Source organism: Malus sylvestris, chromosome 3 (assembly GCF_916048215.2).
Source record: "Malus sylvestris chromosome 3, drMalSylv7.2, whole genome shotgun sequence".
In the NCBI taxonomy this organism is placed as follows: Eukaryota; Viridiplantae; Streptophyta; class Magnoliopsida; order Rosales; family Rosaceae; genus Malus; species Malus sylvestris.
This window is the reverse complement of record NC_062262.1, coordinates 9,946,617-9,964,714: the sequence shown is the minus strand read 5'-3', so window position 1 is coordinate 9,964,714 and position 18,098 is coordinate 9,946,617. Positions and strand designations below refer to the sequence as shown.

The window sequence follows — 18,098 nt, the reverse complement described above, 5'->3', positions numbered from 1 at the left end:
GAAGCCACTTAATACCGCAGTCTTAGATTTGATTCTCACTAAAAGCAAATTTGAACCACATTATTGTTACTTCATTGTGAGGTTTAGCCCACTCCCCAAAGCCCTTAAGTAGATAATATCGGTTTTTTTTAAGGATTGTTTCTGGAATGGCTAAACATGTTTCAAAAAGGCGATAAACCTTTGGTCAGATACAATCTTAAAACTTACAAGTTGTATCTTATCTTGCATGCCAAATTGATTGACATCTGCAAAAAAAAAAAAAAAAATCATTTAACCCAAGGAGTCAATGGACTCGCAAGCTCATTTGAAATGAATATTTCCGACTTCAACAAAGGCTAGCCCCTGACTAGCACCTTTTAGAACGTACTGAGGTGATGCAAGGGGGAGATTTCTTTTCTATTGGCTTGATCTCGTTATGACATTGGTATTTCATGGTCATTGGCAAATCTTCTTGGGTCGACTTCCACTTCTAGTGAGTGGGTTTTCGACTTTTTCGACTTAAATTTTTTGTTGTGGTCTTTTGATTTTAGAAAAACGCGAAGTGTTGTAATATATATTTTTTTTAAAGAAACGAAAAGACCACTCATTTACAAGTGAATTTAATACCACTACAATTGGTGCTGTATTATCTTACAAATCTTGCAATTTGGCCCCTAAAATCAATGAATTTGATTGTTTTTTTCAACGACAACAAAAATTGTAAAAATTTGTAACTGGAAAGAAAGCGAAAAAAGTAAATAAACAAATAGAAATGAAAGGGCAAGATGGTCATTTTCTTGAGAAAGAATATGCGAAAGTGCCGAAGGTAGCGACATCATGCGCAAAAGATTAGGGTATCACAAGACTCACAAGCCAGCCGCAGTGCTAAGTAAACATTACAACCGTTAGATCAAATCCCCTAAATCCAACGGCTCAGAAAGAAACCCTAACGAAACTGATGCAGCAATCGCTCTTTAAATCCCCGAGCTCCTCACTCTCTTCATCCTCTCCATCTCGCTCCTGAGTCCGAAGTCGGCCGCGAGATCTTCTTACGCTCCTCCATTTTCTTGAGGTTAGCACATCTCTCTCTCCTCTCTCTCTCTCTCTCCTCTCTCTCTCTCTCTCTCTAGATTTAGATTTTCTTTCTGTATCAATGTTTACGGCTTCGAAGTTCTTGAAATCGTATCGTTTTGAATGTCATTTGATTGATTGAAGTGAATCGATGATCTGGGTTTTGTTTATTGATCAATATTTGTGATAAGATCTGTGGGTTTTTCTTGAAATGGCATGTGGATTCATGGGTTCTAGGGGTTTTTCGTTTTTGATGAAAATGTTCGAGGATTCATGGGTTCTAGGGGTTTTTCGTTTTTATGAACTGGGTTTTTCGTTTTTCTTGAATTTAGATTCTTGTATCAGATGCAGGAAGATCCAATCTGAATTGGGTTTTGCAATTAAGTTTATTAGGCTTCATTATCTGGTTTGTGGATTTATCAGTTCCATGTGACTCGTTCCCTTGAAGCAATATTAATCGTGTTGCCTTCCATAAATTTTTACCTCCAATTTTTTCTTATTTATTTGGGGATTATTGGTGCAACTAAATTTTTTCGTAAAGTAATATCGTTATTTATTTTTAAAACGTTTATTTTGTTAATATTTAATAATATTATGCATTTGGGTTCAGTAATTTGATTGCAACAGTGATGATTCCTACAGACCTGTAATGATTTGCGGATATGATCGCAGATCTAAGAACATCTAAGGGACTGAGTTCAATTTTCTCTTGTTTGTTTGGGAACACTGTAGCAACTACCTTCTTCTGTTGTGCATGTTTACAAATTACATTAATTTATTTTTAAATTTGTTATTCTAGTAATTGTTTAAGTAACTGTGATGATTCCTACAGACCTGTAATGATTTGCGGTAATGATCGCATATCTAAGAACATCTAAGGGACTGAGTTCCAATTTATGTTTTTGTAAATGCTTTACAGTGTTGATTTGTATTTAATTCTTAAGATTGTCTTAAATTTGCTTTTTTTTTTCTTATGATGAATTGCGGTGCTGTCACGATCATATATTCATTTCAGGCTAATTGCCTGTAGTGTTTTGATCATTCTTGTTTTTGCACTTTCAGATAATTTGCTGAAATTCCATCATGGGTAAGGAAAAATTTCACATCAACATTGTGGTCATTGGACATGTCGACTCTGGGAAGTCGACCACCACTGGTCACTTGATCTACAAGCTTGGAGGAATTGACAAGCGTGTCATCGAGAGGTTCGAGAAGGAAGCTGCTGAGATGAACAAGAGGTCATTCAAGTATGCCTGGGTGTTGGACAAGCTCAAGGCTGAGCGTGAGCGTGGTATTACCATTGATATTGCCTTGTGGAAGTTTGAGACCACCAAGTACTACTGCACTGTTATTGATGCTCCCGGACATCGTGATTTCATTAAGAACATGATTACTGGTACCTCCCAGGCTGATTGTGCTGTCCTCATTATTGACTCCACCACTGGTGGTTTTGAAGCCGGTATTTCCAAGGATGGTCAGACTCGTGAGCATGCTTTGCTTGCTTTCACTCTTGGTGTCAAGCAGATGATTTGCTGCTGCAACAAAGTGAGCCTTATACGTTATATGGAAATTTTATTGCATTTCAGTTGTAATGATTGTACTTATTCGTTTGACAGTTCTAACTCATGTTTCATTATTTCTTATTTTTGCAGATGGATGCCACCACTCCCAAGTACTCAAAAGCAAGGTATGATGAAATTGTTAAGGAAGTTTCATCCTACCTCAAGAAGGTTGGGTACAACCCCGACAAAATTGCCTTTGTCCCCATTTCCGGATTTGAGGGTGACAACATGATTGAGAGGTCCACCAACCTTGACTGGTACAAGGGACCAACCCTTCTTGAGGCCCTTGACCTGATCAATGAGCCTAAGAGGCCCTCAGACAAGCCCCTCCGTCTCCCACTTCAGGATGTGTACAAGATTGGTGGCATTGGAACTGTGCCTGTGGGACGAGTTGAAACTGGTGTTGTTAAGCCTGGTATGGTTGTGACCTTTGGTCCCACTGGTCTGACCACTGAAGTTAAGTCTGTTGAGATGCACCATGAAGCTCTCCAGGAGGCTCTCCCAGGTGACAATGTTGGGTTCAATGTGAAGAACGTTGCTGTCAAGGATCTCAAGCGTGGTTTTGTTGCTTCCAACTCCAAGGATGATCCTGCAAAGGAGGCTGCCAACTTTACCTCTCAAGTCATCATCATGAACCACCCGGGCCAGATTGGAAATGGTTATGCTCCAGTTCTCGATTGCCACACCTCCCACATTGCCGTCAAGTTTGCTGAGATCTTGACCAAGATTGACAGGCGATCTGGTAAGGAGCTTGAGAAGGAACCGAAGTTCTTGAAGAATGGAGACGCTGGTATGGTTAAGATGATTCCCACCAAGCCCATGGTCGTCGAGACCTTCTCTGAGTACCCACCGCTTGGTCGCTTTGCTGTGAGAGACATGCGTCAGACAGTTGCCGTCGGTGTGATCAAGAGTGTGGAGAAGAAGGAGCCAACCGGTGCCAAGGTGACCAAGGCTGCAGCCAAGAAGAAATGAAGCGTGTTGTGTTATCATCCGGCCTTAACTGGATTAGTTTTGTCGAATGTCGCTTATTTTCCATTTTTGCGCTACTCTCGTAGTTTATTTGGACAGGTTTTATGAGTCTTACATCGTAGCCCTCTAACTTTGCTTGCAAGGATTGTTGGAGGAGCTGAGCGGCAAGAATCGATTCGGGTTGCTCGGCAAGCTGTGTTGTATGCTATTTGTTATGGTTTTTGGTTGCTTTATACATTGAGATGAGTCGTGTAGTTGGTTATTGGACAATTTCGTATTAATGTCTGCAACTTCTGCGCTTTGTCTCTTTAATATCGTTTTGCATTAAATTTCTATGTTCGTTGCAGTATTTCTTTATCAGATTTGCTTCTGTATCTGTGTTAAATTTATGTCTTCGTCTATATTTTAAATCCATTAACGTCGATATATATGGAGTCCTTGTGAACCCTCTGTACAATGGATTTTTAATGACTAAAGCGCCCCGTGTATCCTGTGTTTTTTAAGGCACAACACTGCCAAACTAGCATTTAGTCCCGTGTTTGTTTTATGCCGAGACTACGTTTAATGAGACTCGCCTAGACTAAGTCGGACTAAAAGCTTCATTGAAGGGTCTTAGCGAGACCCCCATAAATTGGCTGGACTGCTAAGCCAAATCTGCTTGCTTCACTCGTTCCTCCCATCTGCTTCTATCTTGTATCCCACAACCCTTTTCAAACCCAAATCCCGCAAAACTAAAAAAAAAAAATGCACAAAATTTGCAGCCGTTCCCTATTCAAAACCAGAACCAACTCCCAAAATTTGAACCTAGATAACCAAGAAAATCCCAAAATTCGAACTTAGAAAACTCAGAAACCCAGAAAACCCAAGAAATCCAAAAAAAAAAAAAAAAATGCAGTGGGATGATCATGGTTGTTTCAATCACACATGCACCCAGAAAACCCAAACCAGATCCTAATAAGGGTAAAACTGTAAACAGTTAAGGTTGTTATGGTAGTTTTGTAATTAGTGAGTGATTAGTTGATGAAGGTGTAATTAGTTAGTTATCTAATACTAGTGAGTAACTAGTATATAAGACATCATTGTGTAAACCTTGTTGAAGTAATGAAATGAAAGGATAATTTTCCTAATAGATCCAACCCTTATCCTCCACCTTTGAGCCAATCACATATGTAGCCAACCTCCTTCAATCTCTTTCTTGCTCTATGTTTTGATTTTAAGATTTGCAATTGATTTAGTGAGAGGAAGTGAAGAGGCAGGATGGAGAGGTGAAGTGCAGAGGCAGGAGGTGAAGAAGGTGAAGTGCAGAGGCAAGAGGCGAAGAAGATGAAGTGAAGAGGCAGAGGATTTGCAATAAAAAAAGTTGGTCTATTCTTCTGATTAAAAATAAAGGCTGACAGGATTTGCAAACCTGAAACATAATTAGGTTTTTAAAAATTAAATAACTACAATATAATATTTTATAACAAATATTAGTTGTTTTTCGTTTTAAGGTAAAAGTAAATTAAAAATGATTAAAAAAATTATTTTGGGTTCTAAAAATATTTTAGTCCATAGTTTAGTCCCCTACTGCACCAAACATTTCACTATTCTTACTACATCATACACTTCATTATTCTTATCTTACTTAGTCTAAGCCAAGCCAATCCAGCTTAGTTCCTAAAGCTAGTCTAGTCCGAGATAGTCCGGTACAACAAACACATCCACAAGTTATGTGTATCTGTTTTTAGTAAATATCGATCTTGTGGTGAAAACTAGACCTGACAATTTCTTACATGACCCGTTAACACGACACGTAAACGACACGAAAATAACAGGTTTCGGGTCATCACGATAACTAATCGGGTCATTATCGGGTCACACGATAATAACCCGTTAATAACGGGTCCTTAACAGGTTTACATGAGAGTGACACGCGGGTAACCTGTTTCAACATGATAAGAAAAAAGTTATTTTGATGATTTTAATTTTTTAAACTACTAAAAAAAACTTACTATAAAATAAAATAGATATAATGAATATGTATATATTGTTTATTAATTATTTTTCTATATGAATTTTAAATTTTATGTTTTATTTATTTATTTTTGTAGTATATTATAGGCAAAGATTGAGATTAAAAATCATAAAACACATTAAAAATAAAAATATCAAGTAATTTAAAAATACCAAACACATTAAAAAAATTATAATAATTAATTTACATGTGCGAAAAATATGAAAAAAATATGCAAACGCTCATAGTCGCATCCTCTACGCTTTGAGGATGGGTATATGATCGTTTGAAAATTTTAAACCATACAAACTCTCATGAATAATATTTTTAAGGGAGTTCAAAATAAACAAAATTCATAATCATTAATGTATAAGTCTGAAAGATGTGAAAGCATAATAAACGTTCATATTGCATTCTCAACGCTTAGAAGATGGTTACATGGTCATTTAGATTTTTAAAACCTTCCAAATATCATGAATAATGTTTTTATTTGAGTGCAAAATTAATAAAATTAATAATTATTATTGTAGAAGTGTGAAAAATGTAATCACTCGTAATGAAAAGCTTTACAACTTTTATGAAGGGGTCAACTCCAAAATTTAGTATATATATACTAATTTAGTATTATGTTTTACATTTTTTTGGGTCAAATTATGTTTTTCATTTTCATTTTTATTGATTTAAGATATATTTTTCTTAACGGGCAACGGGTCGGGTCATATTCCATGATAATATTAACGGATTGATTTCGGATCGGATCATATTACCCGTTTACTGTAACGGGTATTACATGACACAACCCGTTAAGCTATCGGGATGACACGAAAACGACACGAATGCCAGATCTAGTGAAAACTATTCATTGTGCAATGAAATATGTGCTTACTTATTAGAACAAGTTGTACATCCTAAACTTTAATCAAAGTTGTTCATTGCTCTTGGTTATGTATAGTGGCAATTCGACGGTGCTGGTTTTGCTTTCAGTTCCGGCCAATCTTTCCGGTTAGCAGGGCATTGCCCATCTGTACATATATTCTGTCTATTTATGCGCTTACCACGCACGGCCCTTTTTTTTCCTCCCACAACGACCGGTTGAACGAGTGCCATGGGTTGTAAAAACTCGTATTTTACTCACTAAGATGCAAGTGCTTTTGCTCGCTGGCCAAAATTAACGTTTACACTCTTATTTGTAAACGTTAATTTGAGCATAAGCGCTTAGGCAGAATGCTCTTTTATAACATATATGACAGTTAGCAAGATGATACTAAATAATAATAGATCTCCAATCTCCAGTATAAACTCGTTTGTCATGTCCGAAAACAACTTATAAATCCAAACACGAACTATTCGTGATGAAATTAAACCTGCAATAACTTAAAACTTGGACAATTACACCTACCTAACGAACATCCAAACTAAATATCATGTGAAAATTACCGAGTTTTTAAATTCATTCATGAATACAAGCTGCTGTTGCCCATGTATGAGTTGTAGTTGGTATTTGCCCCACTGGAGTCGCGACCCCGAGTCAAAATTGTTGTGCCCGCACCCAACTGCTGAAGCTGAAGCTGAGCTGATGTCCATAGAAGCATATACTGGGCGTCTGTCACCATGTGTGCTAATGCGGGTTCAACACGCAAGTCCCATCTGCACCAGGTAAAGACATTCAATTGTTACATACCGATTGATTCCAGTGGAGCACTAGGATTGATACTGTCCAACTCATTCTTTGCAGACAATTCCAAGAGTTTAAACAAAGGAGTTATATCAAAAGATTAGATTTCACAATCCAAAGTCACAAGGTGTACCCGACAGTTCACTACAACTCTTTATCATTGTCAAGCTGTGCCTTTGTTGCTGCCTTTTCGGCTTCTTCTAAGACAAAGTTTTTAAGTGAGTCAACATCCCTCGGCCCTGATCATTTGCACAAGAAACAATAACTAAGTGAGATACTATACCACACAAAGTCTAATACGTTATTGGAACAAGAAATTAAACACTCAGCCTTTAGTGGGCTGCACTTGACTCAAAGTCTACAAATAATATATACAGCTACATGAAACAGTTTTTTGGACTGATAACAGATCAAATTCACTCAAATGAATCCACAGCATGAGCACACCGCCACCGTGCCATCCCATGCCATGTGAAGATAAACTTACACATGACATTGTATCATCGGCTCGGGATGCCACGGGGGAGATGTAACCATTACCATGTAAGTTCTTCTCCGAATGTACATACTAATTAAGCCAAGGATTAGTCCCACAAGAAATATTATCTCTATCTCTGCTATACTAAACAAACCAGCCAAATCTTTCACAGGTACCTACAGCACCACTCAAACATCTCGCAATTTATATCTCACATTTCCTCCAGCAAAAAAATAAAACAGGGCAAAAAAAGAAAATTAAAAACATATATAAAACCATGCACACATCTTTATCAACATTGGGGTATGATAAGGTATGGTGCAGTACTGTTTACCACTTTTCCACAATAATACTATATTACCTCTTTCAATGTTGACGTAGCCAAATGTTAGGACTTCTTATTTGTGATGGATTTCCAGTGTTGTTATTATTCTTAGGACATTTCAACTGATGAGAACAAGTTGTAGGATAATAAATGATACCACAAAATGGCGGATGTGATGGCCAGTTTGTATGGCCAACATAAATTATAATGATTTCCCAAATGAATCTGTATTGAACTTAAAATGAATATGGAAGCGCTAGTGATCTGAATTGAGAATAAATTGATATGAACATTTTCTTCTTCTCGGAAGTTATTACTAACAAGCACATTCGGGTTGGTTAATCACATAAATACGTGCCCAAGCCCACGAGAAGCTTGCACATAAAATCTATTTTCTAGACAAGGCACTTCAACAGGAATTTCATATAAATAGTGTTTAGATTATAATGTGATAGTATAAGTGCTGTTAGTAAGCCTGAGTAGATCAAATAGAAAAGATTTTATGCACCACAAAGATGACAACGAATGGAAACACAACTGATATAGCAGAAACAAAATTTGAATCGTACCTTGATATTTTGCGACTTCTTCACCATCATAGAATACTTTAAACGTAGGATACGAATGAATGTCAACTTTGGAACATACGGGTTTACTCGTACTGCAATCAACTTCCCCAACCTCTATTTCGTCTTCGCCTTCCACTGTCTTCCCAAGGTCCTCCCACAACGTACCCATGTTCTTACTGAAAGCAAATGTTGCTATTACTAGTAAGAATATCAATCTTTCATTATCTTTTCTAATCATGAACTTGGCAGAGGTAGGGAAAACTTACCAATGTTTACACCACGGTACACAGAATTTCACAAACCATGCCGTGTCTCTCTCCTTCACCTAAGAAAACACATATACAAATAAACAATCAGCAAGGTGATAAAGGTTAAACACATTTCTCATTAGCTATAGCTTGAGATATAAATTTCTCTTTCCAAATTACTTCCTACTTAATTAGCCTCTTGTTTTCCTGGAATCATACATTTCTTATAAAACCTATGACATTTTTCACTTTAACTTCCAGTCCAATTTCATAGACTCAATCGCCATTTAATTCTGGCAGCGATAATAAATTAAAAGAAAATTGACAAAAAGGGCAAAACTAACTAGGCATCAGCATTGATAAGATCACCAGGGATTTATAAGCTAGTAAGGGAAATTTGGATCTGGGTTAGGTTTAAAAACCATAATTAAATGTGCCTGTGTGTAGAAATTGCAAAACAGGATCTGCATCAAACATCAAAATCACAACAAGGCCCTACCCAATCTGCCCAGAAATTGGGAAAAGAATCTGAGCGGTAAAATCATAGCCATAACTTCATGACCTTTTTTAGTAGATTGGATCTGTGAAATTGAATGCAAATAACTAAGAATTTGAAAAGGGTTTTTTGAGTTGTTACCTTGTCCGAGAAGGTGTCGGCGGTTAGGGTTATAACCTCAGCTTCGGCATGGGTTGTTAGGATTGGAAGAAGAAAGAGAAGAACTGAGACGAAAACTAGAGAAGCAGAGTGGGTTTTCATGGCTGCTGAGAAAATTTCAAAAATTTCCGGGATAATTAGATTGAAGGACGACGCTCTGTAAGTTATCCCCCCAGCTTCAGTTTCGTACTAGAGAGATATACCTAACGTTTTTGCTTTGCACCCACCCAAAAAGAAAAGCATGCCTTGCAGGCTGTTCTATATAAAATGGTTGATTTATTAATTGCCTCAGGTTTGGGTCATATATACAAACTCATGCCTCATCTTCTAAACATTGCAAATTTATACATCAATTTAAGATACATTGTAATGTTGTATCTTCGTAAATATTCAGTCAATTTGACTGTTAAATGATGATGTGGCAAGTGCAGGGCTCACTCCCTCGCCCAAATGATGTTGTTGATGTTTGAATTATTACTTAAGCGTTGATTAACGTATTTATTTCTTTGGTGACACATCATTTGGTTTGCAAATTTTGGTTTTTCTAATGGTTATACGAGAATCCAAAAAAGAAGGATATGGATGTTTGTTGTCTTGGTCACATAATAGACTCATACTTCATTTTTTGAACATTGTAATGTCATACATAAATTACGAATTTGTTGCAATGTCAGACCTCATTTTCTTGTCCATCAATTTGTTCGTTTACTGACATGGTAGGCATGTGGCCTTCTCCCTCACCCACAAAAAACTCCACGCTGCTGAATTATTCACGGTGGAGTGTGACTTGTCCCATTCACTAAATATATCTCATTCGTTGAATGGTTTGGGTCATATATCCCATTTACTGACCGTAATACTAAGTGACACTATTTTATTCAATTGTACATAAAGAAAATTGTGGTTTCACCATAAAACAATTAGTACTATGTGGAGTAACCTAACTTACTTATAAAATCATGCAAGACCCTCCTACCATCATTGTAGGAATCTCCGCCCCACATGTGGCAAATTTTCAAGTTAACACGCGTACAACACAAACATGTGACTGTTAGGCTTCGGACAATCTGGTCGAATACTATAAAGAAAGAAGTTCCACCATAAAACCAAAATTGATAATATGAGAAGTAGCTCAACTTATAAGTCCATTCAAGGTTCCTCCTTCTATCAGTTCATTCTCAACAAAAATCAAACTTCTGTGAGATTGTTAAGGAGACTCTTAAAAGTGGAACTCTGCATACTCTTTATCATCTCATTGAAAAACGTCAAGTCTCTGTACCAATATTATAAAATATTATGCCAATGCCAAAATGAGATGGCATAGAATACATAAAAGTCTCAATTCTAAAAAAATACCAATAACATTTATCAACTTCTGTTTAAATAGGGTTTTGAGAACAGTAAAGACCAAGACCAATAGGAGTATTGGTTCTTGAGGGTCTCGATACAGTGAAGGGCATACCATCCGTATTTTAAAATCTCAACCCGTTCATTCCACACTCGTTCATCCGTTTCATTTCGCATTGCGTTACACACAATACAAAATTCTTGGTATTGCAATTTGATTTTCTGTGCCCAACAAGAAAATGGTTGAGATCGGATTAGTTGTAAAACAAGCAATTCCGATAGCCACCAAACAAAAACAAAAGGTAGTGGATTTCTTATTCGCGAGCAAGTCATTCACAAACGTAACATAACCACAAATTTTAACCAAAAGAAGAAAGACAAGACCAAGTACAAAAGCTAAAAACATGAACAAAAAGCTCCTAAATAACCTCGAAAAATAAAAACTCCACAAGGCCACTCTTTATTCACCACAGAGACTCTCTCAATCAAATCCCATAACCATGTCATTCCCAATACTCTTGATCACCTCCGGCACCCTCTCAAACCTCCCCTTATCCCCTCTGTCATCCTCCCTTCTTCCCTCGCCCCTTCCCGCATCCCCCCTTCTCTCGCCCTCTCTTCTCTCGCCTTCCTCCGGCTGCTGCTGCTTCCTCTCTTCCTCTTCCTCCTTCGGTGGCTTCCTCTCTTCCTTGTACGGAGGTGCTGCTTGTGCCGTAGGCAAGATCACTGCCTCACGCTGAGCATCAATAAACTTTCTCAACCGGTCCTCGCTCACGCTGAAAGCAGCTGCAAGCTCGGGTCCTTTGAGCTCCTGAAGAACGGATGCTGCACCGACCAAAAACTGAGGCCTGTTCTTCCGAGCGGAAGTTGTGAATCCGAAGAACTCAAGTGGTCCGGTTCTTGACGCGATTTGACAGAATGCGAAGTACCTCGGCACCCAAAACACATCACCTTCTTTTATCTTGGCATTTATGGCTTGTGTCCCATTTGGGAACACAATCTGTAGCGTTCCGGAGCCTCTCAACACTATGCCGTATTCTGTCGCTCTGGGATTCACATGTGGTGCCATCATTGAACCGGCGGTGAGGTTGACAAGGTAAACGCCAATTCCAGAGTGTTCCAACGGTGAGTAATCTGAATGATCGAGCTGCATGCTCCATCCGTAGTTGTTTCTGAAGTTGGGTTTTTTGTCGTAGAGATTGTAAGAGTCCGGTGATTTTCCTCTTCCCTTGCCCTTGTCATAGTCACCTCGCCTCTTCTTGTCATAGTCATCTCGCCTCTTGTTTTCGTTCGAATCAGTGCCAAACACCGAGTTCAAGAGCTTCCTCCATGACCATGTTTCTGATTTGCCTTGGTGATGATCTTCTTGTTGGATGTCAAACATACTCTTCATTTCTTGAAGTCTGTCTTGCTGTTTTAGCCGGAGGAATTTCGACCAGACGCTTGGCGAATGAGATTCGGGCACAAAGACAATCGGACCTTGTTGTTGACTTGTGAACATTTCGCTTAGTTCTGATGACGTGACCTGCAATATTGGACACACATTTGTTTCTTTAATTTCTGATCACACTAATTAAAGATTATGACGTTTAATACATCACAAGGTACTGCAACACTCACCAAATTCGTTTACTAAATTGTTTACCAATTGATGTAATCAAAGACTCAAAGAGTTTCGAGATGATGCGGTAGACTGGTAATATTCCATTATTCAAATTTGAGTTCACTCCAGATCAGCAGAAAACACTTGCATGGTAGGGATGATGCCACCACGGGTCCCAATTCATGCAAGTCCTTCTCAAAAATGAACTCATGTACCTCTAAGCTCTAACATGAGAAAATTTGATACAAAATTTGGTGTGTTCTAGGATTATTGTTAATTATACAGAAAATTGGAGAACACCCCATTGCAATATAAAAATCCATTCAAATTAATATCCGAGTTCGACAAAACGTGGAGCATTGGTCCTCACACTTCTTTAGATTTTCTGTCAAAAGCACATGAAAAAGTGCATGAGTCCCCATTAATGGATAAATCCGGGATACCAACCACACTATTTCACGCATGTCACATGCTTAATTTTGACACGAAACATTATAGGGTTGGTGTCACATATTTGTGGATTTCATATATCAATTTGAATGGATTCTTACTCATAATAATATGATGATAAATAATATATATGTAGGAAGTTTAAATTTAAGAACTGATCATAATAAAGCTGTGATGTACTTACATTGAAGGCATTTGCAAGTACTTCATGGTCAAATCCAGCAATAACAGACTGCGGGTTGCTTCCTCCGCCAATGAAGAAAGACTGCATTATTTTCCAAAACACCCAAATTACTTTACAGATGCTGAAAATTTGAATTACCATAAACCCTAATTAGATTTTTTTATGATTAATTAAGAAATGATATTTTTTATTTGTTGTGTACCTGCAAACCCATTCCCAAACTCTCAGAAATGTCGATGCTGCAAATGATGTGAACCCTCTGGCCCTCCCCAGTATTCACCAAGTAAAATGGAGACCCAGCTGGAATTATATACACGTCCCCTGCCTTCAATCTCCTCTCTCCCAATTCATCTTTGTAGATCAACCCTACCTTTACTTCTCCTGCAAGCAAGCAATTATAATTCATGTTCCACAACTCATTAGATAATCTAATTCAAAACACCAACCCATCAAAGGGAATTGTTCACTAGAAAAATTGGAAGTCCTACTTTCCACAATTGCATGCATAATATTCAAATCACAAAAATAAATGCAAATATCCACACAAAAAAGAAAATAAAAGCAAATAACTGAAATATATTAAAAATTAAGATTCCATTAAAGGGTATCACTCACTCACTCACCCAGTCCCGCGTTGTACAATTGCATGCATCCAATTCAATTACAAAAGTAAAACCAAACAAGCAAGGAAATTAAGCAACTCATTAGAGACTGAAAATCAGAACACATGAATTTTGTAACACCACGTATCAGTGTGGATCTGATAATCAAACTTAAAGTACGTGTGGATATGATAATCAAACTTACGTCGGTATGGAGATCAGACTTAAAGATTTATGGGGCCACACACCACCTTCAAAGCGTGCGAGTTTGCATTCATCGATCATTGCAAAGCATTGACATTTCAATTCAAAAAGTAAAGGCAAAATTAAGAAAACAAATTCTCTTAATTAGTCGATTTGTAACACGATTACCTCTGCAGACGAAGAGGATGAGATTGGAGTCGAGATACTGAGGAATAAAGAGGGACTTAGGCTCCATGGTAATAAACCCAATATGCATGGGTTTATATACAGCCCTACCAAGCGCACCCATCACCACTCTCATCTCTCCTGCTGCAGTTTTCACTACATGCTTTGCTTCTGGCAGCAAAAACCTGTCTTCTCTCGATTCTGCTCCTCCCCATTCCGGATATTGCTCCTCCTCCTTCTTCTCCGGCCACCTCCTCCTCCCACCGCTTTCCTGCTCCTCCCTCCAATCTTCTTTCTCCTCCGTCGTCCCTGTCCTCCAACCCTCATCCTGGTCACCAGTGTACCCCACCGTCGTTGAAACTCCATAGCACATCACCAGCATCAAAACCACAAACCTGATCACTTTGTTTCCCATTTTTTCTTCTTTTTTTGCTTTCTCTGTGATGATTTCTGTGAGTTAAACTTTAGGGTGAAGTGTGGGGTTTATAGAGGAGAGGGAGAGAGGGGGATACGTGTCGGCCATGCAGAGTTTGGGGTTTGCTGGCGGTTTATTGTTTAGACACAGTTGGGGTTTGGAAGAGAGATATTCGCACACAGCGTGAGAGTGTGACAGACAGAGTTATCACTTGACGCAGCTTGAATAAACCAACCTGCCTACGATCTACTCCTCCTGTTCAGAAACGATTCAGATTCTTTGTTTTTATCTCGTTTTAAACTTCAGTAACTTTTTCATTTTACATATGAGTCTCATAAATATTAGATTAGTCATCGATGAAATTCGAATTCATATCGTTATTCAAATGTTCAACTTATTTTCATCATTATGATAAAAGATCACTTGCTCTCTATTAGAAAGATAATACAAATAGATGGTAGGAATAATATTTTTGTTTTTCTGTTCTTTCGCCAACTCATATTTGACTCCATTAAATCAGCTTAAATGTAACAAACCCTTAAACTTTATTATGAGTTTAATTTTCGACATTGAACTCTCTTATATTTCTAGATTTTTTAGATATTTAATGAAAAAATAAACGCTGTTAGTGAAAAGGACTAATGAGACAACACATTATTAAGTTCGATGACTTCAAAAATTAATATGAGAGTTCAAGGACAAATGTATTGGTTATATCTAGTGGTGGATCCAAGATTCTAACATCGGATGGTCATAGTTAAGGTATGCTAAGCACTAATCGGGCAACAGTGACACGTCCCGATCCCGATGTCCTCGTGACATCGGGATGATCAGGTGCTGGCTGACACCCAAAGGGTGACGAAAGCCATTTAAATGAAGTAAAAGCTCATAAATAAGCTAAAACAGGCAGCAGGACTAGCCACATAATACTAAAATTCAACTTCTAATTAATAAAATTAGGATTATAACATCCGTTCAGAGCATACGTCTATTACAGAGTACAAACAGAATTCAAGATAGAGGAGTGTTATATTACAATAGATATCGAAGCAGAGGAAATATAGCACTGGATCACTGGTAGGGAAAGGCCTCGTAGCTTATATCGTAATCCTCGTTCGTAGGTCCTGAAGGGGGCGCAAAACAAACATGAGTGGACCAATTTGATATAAATATAATAAAACAATTATCAACATACTAACCCCCAGGTTTTATGAAAACATATAAATATAATGTAAAACATAGGTTTTCCGAAACCTAGCATGATGTGCAGTATCTCAAATTCATAACTTGTATAAGTAATAAACACTAGTGAATTGTCCGATAACCCCCAAGCCCCATACCGGCTCCCCGTCTCTGAGTAGACAGTCAGAGGACAATACACTACAGGCCCCTTGCCTGCTCCCCGTCCTTGGTCTTAAATGCCAGAGGAAACACCCTCCAGGCCCTATGCCAACATCAAACCGTCGCCCCGGACGGACCAGAATCTATCCCTACGTCCCGTAGCGGAAAGGACCACTAGGTAAGTACAAAATCACAGAACATATATATATTGAAAAACAACTTCGTAGTATAAAGTCATCCATCATCTATACTACAAAGAGGTGTTCTAAACATATTCTAAATATCATATCGTCATCCATCGGAGATTCTATAAAAACATGGGTTATAGGAAAAATAGTAATAATTCAATCTAGCCTCAGTAAGCATATTATCTCATAAAGTACTTTATAAAACATAAGTATTAAATCATGATTTTTCATGTATGCATTTCTATTATTAAAACATGCTTTTGAAGGGGTCCACTCACCGTACACCGATGGTGCAAAGCTATGCCAAAAAGGTATAACGGAATCACCGTTAATAATTGCACATATTCACATAAAGGAGTACCTTTGGTCAAACTCTATTCAAACGATTGAATTTGGGAAAACGGACTTTAAAAACGGGTCCAGGACATCGAAATTAGCCTAGGAGAGGTCCTGAACGAAACCCCGAAAAGTCAACTCAAAAGGTCAACGTTAACCGTTGACCGGTCAACGTCAAAGTCAACTCTGACCGTTGACCGTTGACCGAGTCAACAGTCAGAGTCAACTGGTCAAGGTCAAAGTCAGATTGGGCTTGGGGTTTTGGGTTGGGCCGAAAGGCCTTAAGGGTTTTGGGTTTGGGCTGAAAACCCAACTCAGATTGGCCCAAAGCCTAATCTGCTTGGGCTAAACACACACGGGCCTACTGCCCTAAATAAAAAATGGCCCAAGGCCTTAATTTCTATAACAGAAAAATAAATAAAACCTTAAAAGGTTTTGGGTTGGGTCACGGGCTACAGGCCCTAAACATAAACGGCCCGAGGGCCTTTAGGATCCTAAACTAATTAATTAAATAAAAAAAAAATAAAAAGGAAATGGGTTAGGATTCTTGGGCTAGGCTCACCACGGGCCTAAGGCCCGAGTGATTAGGAACTGGCCTGGAAGGCCATGGCGTCGACGGAGAAGAACGTCGGAGCTTCAACAGCTCCGGTTGGCCTTAAAACACTACCCTAGACTCCGATCTAGGTATCAAACGAAAGAACAAGACGAATGGAGTGTTTTATACCTTCCTTTCGTCGTGGAACAGCCGGAGATGGCCTGAAAAACCCCCGAGGTCGCCGGAGTTGGGTGTGCTTACACCCGGCTTCGATTTCGTCCTATAACCTCCAAATATACGAAAAACAACTTAATTAAAACCCATTCACACATATTCTAGGACGAAAGAGAGGGATTTGAGGCTTACCAAACCGGAGGAAAAACGGAAATTCACGGGAGTTCCTCTCCGGGTTTTACTCGGGTCGCGGAAACGAGAAGGAGAAAGAAAGAGCAGGACGAGATGATGATGACGATAGACTTCCTCACGCGGGGAGATGGGTGCGTGCGTGCGTGCTGCTGCGGTGCAGAGAAGAAGGAGAGAAAAGAGATATGAGAGAGAGCCGAGAGGAAGAGAGACAGGACAAACAAGAAAACAGAAAAGAAGAAGAAAGAAGGAGTTCACGGGGGGGGGGACAGAAAGAGAAGAATAAGAAATTGATTGGGGTGCTGCCACGTGGCATATTTAGAAAGAAAGAGATCCAATGCTCTGGATCCTGATTAGGTAGATAAAATAGGACCAAATAGATATATTCATAACATTTTGAGGTAATTACACAATTATATTTTTATAAATGGGGGTGGGTGTTACAATCTACCCCCTTATAAAAATTTCGTCCCCGAAATTACAACCTTAAGCAAATAAATACGGATACTGACTCCTCCTGAAATTACAACCTTAAGCAAATAAATACGGATACTGACTCCTCATCAAGTCTTCCGTTTCCCATGTCGCTTCTTCAACAGCATGGTTCCTCCAAAGCACATTCACCAACGAGATAACCTTGTTCCTCAACACTTTATCCTGTCGATCAAGAATAGCCACTGGTTCTTCAACATAACTAACATCCTGACTTACTTCCAGCGGCTCTAGCTGAATAACATGAGAGGGATCTGAAACATACTTCTGAAGCATAGAAATATGGAAAACATTGTGAATCTGAGATAACTCCGGTCGCAACTCCAATCTATAGGCAACTGCACAAATT

At 38.5% G+C, this 18,098-nt stretch overlaps 3 protein-coding genes and 2 non-coding genes across 5 annotated transcripts; 3 read left to right on the top strand and 2 right to left on the bottom strand.

Annotated features, from left to right (window-relative positions):
- The first annotated feature begins 892 nt into the window (after positions 1-892).
- LOC126615725 (elongation factor 1-alpha) lies at positions 893-3,893 on the top strand. Its single transcript, XM_050283604.1, has 3 exons — positions 893-1,051; positions 2,113-2,595; positions 2,703-3,893. The coding sequence occupies exons 2-3, from the start codon at positions 2,134-2,136 to the stop codon at positions 3,582-3,584; spliced, it is 1,344 nt and encodes a 447-aa protein (XP_050139561.1). The 5' UTR covers positions 893-1,051; positions 2,113-2,133; the 3' UTR covers positions 3,585-3,893.
- LOC126617515 (small nucleolar RNA SNORD25) lies at positions 1,672-1,752 on the top strand. Its single transcript, XR_007621392.1, has one exon. It is a non-coding gene; the product is annotated as a small nucleolar RNA SNORD25 (small nucleolar RNA).
- Positions 1,860-1,942, top strand: LOC126617514 (small nucleolar RNA SNORD25). Its single transcript, XR_007621391.1, has one exon. It is a non-coding gene; the product is annotated as a small nucleolar RNA SNORD25 (small nucleolar RNA).
- A 2,946-nt stretch (positions 3,894-6,839) lies between the features above and the next one.
- On the bottom strand, positions 6,840-9,780 carry LOC126615734 (protein disulfide isomerase-like 5-1). Its single transcript, XM_050283620.1, has 5 exons — positions 9,507-9,780; positions 8,888-8,946; positions 8,622-8,797; positions 7,383-7,488; positions 6,840-7,221 (listed from the first exon to the last, which is right to left on the bottom strand). The coding sequence occupies exons 1-4, from the start codon at positions 9,624-9,626 to the stop codon at positions 7,394-7,396; spliced, it is 450 nt and encodes a 149-aa protein (XP_050139577.1). The 5' UTR covers positions 9,627-9,780; the 3' UTR covers positions 6,840-7,221; positions 7,383-7,393.
- A 1,370-nt stretch (positions 9,781-11,150) lies between these two features.
- On the bottom strand, positions 11,151-14,516 carry LOC126615724 (vicilin-like seed storage protein At2g28490). Its single transcript, XM_050283603.1, has 4 exons — positions 14,083-14,516; positions 13,311-13,489; positions 13,109-13,189; positions 11,151-12,396 (listed from the first exon to the last, which is right to left on the bottom strand). Exons 1-4 carry the CDS (start codon positions 14,492-14,494, stop codon positions 11,353-11,355), a joined length of 1,716 nt encoding a protein of 571 aa, XP_050139560.1. The 5' UTR covers positions 14,495-14,516; the 3' UTR covers positions 11,151-11,352.
- Between the last annotated feature and the right edge of the window lie 3,582 nt (positions 14,517-18,098).